The sequence below is a fragment of the Delphinus delphis genome, chromosome 15 (genome assembly GCF_949987515.2).
Source record: "Delphinus delphis chromosome 15, mDelDel1.2, whole genome shotgun sequence".
In the NCBI taxonomy this organism is placed as follows: Eukaryota; Metazoa; Chordata; class Mammalia; order Artiodactyla; family Delphinidae; genus Delphinus; species Delphinus delphis.
The window spans coordinates 10225603-10231602 of record NC_082697.1 but is presented as its reverse complement, the minus strand read 5'-3'; the positions used below and the strand labels follow the sequence as shown (position 1 = coordinate 10231602).

Genomic DNA, 6000 nt, shown 5'->3' with positions numbered 1-6000 from the left:
ACATCCTTTCTCTTAGGGAAAAAAAATCCTCAATGTATACGAAAAAAGAGACACTTGAAAAAGATTTCTGACCACTTATAAATATTTTCTAATTCCAACAAGGATGCGATATCTTGAGGACAGATAAAAAGCATAAAAATACAGATAAGAAAATAAAATTTAATACCATACTTATTAATTTGGGTTGCTATTATATATTATCAAGCAGCAGTATTTTTGTACAATACAGGAAGACTCAAACTTTGGAAATATACTACATTCAGCAACAGGGCAGATTGCTGTTGGAAGTGCTATATATTTACATTACCTCGGTTGTAGCAAGTACAAACCTCTACCTAACAGATCCTTCTAACACACGTGCAACACACCCATCTTGACAGTTCAGACATCCTTTTTCTTTCTCTTCGAGGACCTATTGCCTCTCCCCATACTGAAAATATTTCATGAGCAGTTTACTCTTGGCAAAACTTCCTCCTGGCATCTGTATCTGACAAAACTTTCCTGACTGCTGTCGAGTCTTACTACACATTCTCTCGCCTGTTTATGTCTCAAAACTAATGCTTTTGTTTCCTTCCTTTGCTATTTGGTATAGTTGTTTATGAAAGTGCTTCCTATAATACCCAGCTAGGATGTCTTAGAAAAAGAGTTTGTGAGTGTCTTATACACACACACACGTACATCTATACATACGGGAATCTGAACTACTAGGAGGCCCTTTGCACTAACATGGTTAGAATAGTGATGGAAAACGCATTAGTCCTTTTTCACCCCATGCACAATGCAGCTGAGCGACTGCCACAATAGCAGGAAGGCACTTGGGTAAAACATTCAGATAACTGAGGAAAGGCCAAATTCCCTCATGTGCAAAAAATGGCTCCCAGCCAGGTCAAGTGAGAACAAATCGCTCACCAAATGCTTGAACCCTTCCCCCGTGAAGTCAATATTGCTGGAGAGAAAGTTCTTTAGGTAAAGCTGCTTGGATAAGGAACACTTTATTAATGAGGAAGAATTTTGCATCCCAGAAGCTTTGCGATGGCGGTCAACTTCTTACTGGTATTCTGTTTGTTGAAAAGAATTTTGCTAAACTCTGCTTGGGCTGGGTGGAAAAGTCCCCTGTCCTTGGTGGGGTGGGAGGGAAGAAATGCCAGGTCCTGACCAAAAGGGTACAGACACGTGCTGCATTCTGTCCTCTCTGGAGCCCCAAACACACCAGGCCGGGGTCACAGGTCTGGAGCTCCTGGCCCCAGCTCTCAGAAAGGTTTTGATGACAAAGCCAGGACTTAGAAAGCCCACAGTGGGCCCTTAACTGCCACGATTCTCTTTGTAGAGTGATTTTTTTCAATCAGCTCTGCTAGGCAGAAGGCCTGAGTACAGCCTTTTGAAGAGTGCCAGGAACATTTACACTCTGTGTTTGATTACAGGGAAGCAATTAAATGGCCGAAAAGGAATCCCCAGTTTGTTCTGGGGTGTCTGCAATGAATGTAAACAAACACATCTGTGTGATTAACAGCTCACCTGCCAAGAACTTGGAGGGTTTTATTTGTTTGCAAAAATTGCCCCAAAGGAGGAAGACTTTGGCGGACCGTGGGTGCACCCAGAGGAGAGAGACACTCAGGGCTAAGCTGCACACTCCATGCGAGTGGTCTGAGCGGAGCACATTCACACTAAGGGCTGTGTGGGAGAGGATCTGCTTCTATTCAGATCACATTTGTGCTGCATGAAGCAGCTAATGCAGAGGCGTCTTGGGGACTGGGGCGGGGGGCGGGTTTCAATGGGTTCAGTTAAAAATAACCAGTGAACTTCGGGGCCGAATCGTGAGCTTGAGTATCCTACTTTGTGTCTAGGCCAGAGAGGGAATTCAGCCTTTTTCCTCGATCGTGGGGGCGCCCACCCACCGAAGCACTTAGGCCTGCCAGCTGCTATACTTTGCAACCGTTTTACTTAACAAAAATACCTGCACTTTTTTCTTCTTTTTTTTTTTTTCATTGCTTTAGCCCTTCTGCCGTTCCTTCTCAAAATTCAATGCACATGCTTGAGATTCTTCTTAACTACTGTACTTTCTGGAAAAGCACTTGGGCTGTTAGAGGAAAGAAAGCGGGAACATCAAAAAGCCGCGAAGCTTGTCCGGCTGCAGCGGATGCGTGCTCACCCGGCAGCCTGGGTGACCTCCTCTTGTCCGTGACCGCGTGCTGCATGGGGTAAGGGCAGCTAGCCAAGAGGGCCCCCCTCCGCCCCCCGGCCAGCTTTTTGAAAGCGGAGAAGAAAAAAGTGTACACGTGTCATAACGCCGAGAAGCTTTAACAGGTGATCTTGTATGAGCCAGACTGTTTTTGATTCAGAAGCAGAACATTTAAAAATCAAGCTTGAGCTGTGGCCCATCCCTGGTGTGGACGGGCAATCCCTAGGGAAGATGGGCCAGCTTCTTTGTTTTTCTTCAGCCCAGTGACGTAAGCTGGGTCACGTTCCTTTGGTTGCTGTTGGAGTGCTCCTTTCCTTCAAAAGGTACAAGAGCTGTATCTGTGACCCAGAAAAGTGAAGGCAAGGGCTGGGGTTTAACTGCATCCCCATCTTCCGTCCCCCGAGTCCCCGGCTGCAGGCTCTCAGCTCTCAGGCGCATTCCAGCGGGTGGTCTGGTTCAGGATGTATTTGGGGTCAGCAGGCACTTAAGGTTTGGATGGGACACCTGAAAGTCAATCGAGATGCTCTTTGGGATTCAGAACAAGACTCAGAATGCACAGAGAGGAGGCGAGCTCCGGAATAGAGGGGTAGCTTTCGGCCGGTACATGGTCCTGTGCTCAGCCTCCGGGTGGGGTGGGCACCGGGGAGGACGGTGGGAGGCTCCGGCGTTAGCAATGTGGATGATGTCTTGCTAATGGCTTTCTTCTACGTCTGATTTCGGGCAGGAGGTCCTGAAAACTCCTTCCTGATAATTTCATTAACTACGAAAGAAAAGAGAGAGAGAGAAAGCGCGAGTGAGAGGGCACCCAGAACAGGGATCAGGTTAGCTTTCTAGAACCTAATACAACCGGGCTGTTTTTCTAAAACCTGTTTTTGTCTTTGCAGTAATACATCTGACAATCTTTAACATAAGAAATGCCTTCCCACATCATGATTCTTCCTCACCCCCCATGATGCTATTTTGTGGTATGGGTTTGTTAGTGAAAATTGCCCAAATGGTAACTTTTAAAAATTGCTGTGGCAGAAATGGAGCTGGGCCACAGGGCATGATTTAAGGAACACTTTCTCCTTCTTGTTATTGAATGCACTCGAGGTGCTCTACTGTATACCAAACTCTGTCTGTTATTACAACGTCCAGAAAATACCCACTCCGTGACTAAAAGACAGTTCCTTGACCCACAAAACTTAACGACTCGCAAGAGGGGCCTTTAAAAAGAGAGTGGGTGGGGCCACCCCAAAGCCTAGCCATCAGTGTAAACATAATCTTCATCCCTTTCAGCACAGCCCCCCCTCACCCCTCCTCACTACTGAAGGATCACGCTCTGAGTCTTCTCAAGTACCCAGTGTCCTCAAGGGGCTCTGGAGTGTTCCATCACCCCCTGCCCCAGAAAGCTGCATGGAATTTAGCAGGGAACCAGGAATGCAGTGCCAGCCAGCGGCATCAGGAGCTAGCCCTGCTCTCCCACTCTGGCCACTTATCTGAGGCACCAGGTCCTGGGATCAAGGCAGTAAGCTCTTAGAATAGCGGCTCTTGCCAAAAGGCTTCCTTCAATGTTCTTGGGGAAAAGCTGCCTTCAAAGGCTGCCCAGACACCAGGCGGGGGTGTGCACCTGCCCTAAAGTGTGTGTGTGTGCACTTTTGGTTTCACAGCTGGATCGTGTGGACTGGGTCCGGGAGCAGCAGAGGAGGCAGGACCCCTCTGGGGTCCCATAAAAGGGAGATGAATCTCCGCTCTCCTGGTGCTTGCACTAAGTTCCTCCCACAGCCGCCGCCTCTGTTTTCTCATCTCAGCCTCATCCTCAGGTTACAGAGGTGGAAGATGAACAGTGAGGGTGAACTGTCGATGGGCTCAGACTCCCTCCACCCTGAGCTCGCCTAGGTCCGGGGTGCTTTTCCCTGGAAAACCCCTGCTTGGATGAGTCTGCAACTCCCAGAATAAGCAGAGAGCAAAAACACACTGCTCTGGGGCTGAATGTGCTGGTCTGACTCCTGGCTCCCTCACTAAACGGGCCGTGTGACCTCACCCCTCTGTGCCTCGGCTCTCTCATTTGTAGAGTGAGAATCGTCATCATGTGTCCCTTTTGGGGCTGCTGTGAGGATGCTGGGCATTGATGTATATACAAGCTCCTAGCAGGAGGCCAGGTAACCAGTGTCGTGTAGCTGTCAGTTGTGTGATGGGTAGTGATACCCCACGCTTTGTGTTGGACTCTAAACCTAGTGCTTTACACCAGCGGGCTCTGTTTTGTGGCAGAAACCAATCAGGCGTCGCTCACTGTTCTTCAGATGTGTGCTGAAAGCAGGTGCAAGGGGCGCTCGAGAGTTCAGGTTCTAGAGCCGGGTGGCCGGGGCTGGAATCCCACCTCTGCTGCTTCCTTGCGCGCTGAATCTCGCCCTAGTGATGTAACTGCTCTGTGCCTCAGTTTCCCCATCTGTAAACTGTGTATGAAAATATGACCTTCCTTCTACAGTTGTTGAGGAGCTTAGATGAGATGACACAGTGAGAAAATTATCACAGTCCCCGGCGTAGAGCAGATGTTGGTTCAGAGACTGGTATGTGCATATGTATATATGTACGAGCACATGACACAGTATCTCTGGATGTTGATGGATGAGAATGTATGTATCAGAGTAACAACCGGCTGCAAAGTGTGGGAGTGGATCCACTGATAGGAACTCCGGGGATGAATTCGTGTGTTCGGCTAACCAGCTCTAACTGGGCCCTGACTGTGTAGCAGATACCAGCTGACTCCCGGAGCTGGAGGAAGCAGGACCCCTCGCCTCTGCAGCCCTGGCCGCTGGGAAGTGTGCAGGGCTGGGCGGCCCGGGGGGCCCTCAGTGAGGACAGCCAGGCAGGAGTGAAAGCACGTGGCCAGGGGGGAGGCGGGGTCGGTGCGGCTTCACGCGAAGCTTTTCAAAGCCCGGATTCTGAAGGGTTTCCTGTTTTCTCAACCTAGGAAACGAGAGGAGTCAATCCTCAATGGAAACGTTCCACGGCCTCGGCTTTCTAAAAATAACTGCTGGGCAGAGCCACTAGCACCACCGCCCTCGCCAAAGGGTCGTTTCCCTTCTCGGAGCTCGGGGCCAGGTTAGGGGCTGGGTGGGAGACGGTCTAGCTTCCCCCTCCCTTTGGATGGAAACCACTCTGGCTTTCTGAAAGCCACAGTCGAATCTAGAAAACTCGGGGAACGCTCTGCATCGGACCCCCTCGCGGTCGGGGTACGGAGGCGGCCGGCCGCCCAGTCGGGCCCCAAAGCGAGGCCCACTCGCGCCCACTGCAACCTCCCTGGGGGAGAGGAACCTTTTCTTTCTGAAACCTCAGAGCTCATGCCCCTGGCTGTAGACAGGGAGAAAGCTCTAGGGCAGAAGCGCCAGCTGGGGGGCGGCCACAGCAGTGCAGCCACATGGGTCTGCAAACGTGGGCTCTAAGTTCCCCGAAAGGGTCTCTGCCCAGTCACTTCACCCCGACTCGAGAGGTCCCGCCTCTGCAGCCTCGCGTCTTTGGGTGGAAGGGAAAAGGGGGCATCGTGCTGCCCTTTCTTTGAATCAACTTCCCGACGTCACCATGGAACCTCTCCCTGGGAAGGAAAGGTGGTCTGCCCGCTCAGCAGCCCTGTCACCTCCTCTCCGTCACACCTTTAGTCTCCTCACTCTGGCCCCCTCCGTGCTTAAGGTCTCCTTTATCCAAAAACCCTGCTCTGGGCTTGTCTTGCCCCGATCTGGTTCCCGCTGTGACCTCGCCTCCTACTGCCCTCCCCCTTCCCCCTCCCCCCTGCAGCGAACCACACTGGCTTCCGTTCTACGTGCTCCCCAGGCCGCACTCAT

General features: G+C 50.9%; 1 protein-coding gene across 1 annotated transcript in view; it reads right to left on the bottom strand.

Annotated features, from left to right (window-relative positions):
* Positions 1–2781: 2781 nt before the first annotated feature.
* The window catches only part of NFATC2 (nuclear factor of activated T cells 2), a 138585-nt gene continuing 135366 nt past the window's right edge, over positions 2782–6000 (bottom strand). Inside the window, exon 10 of the mRNA XM_060032666.1 lies at positions 2782–2939. Coding sequence (XP_059888649.1) covers positions 2884–2939 — 56 coding nt within the window. The 3' untranslated portion in view covers positions 2782–2883. The remainder of the gene's footprint in view (positions 2940–6000) is intronic.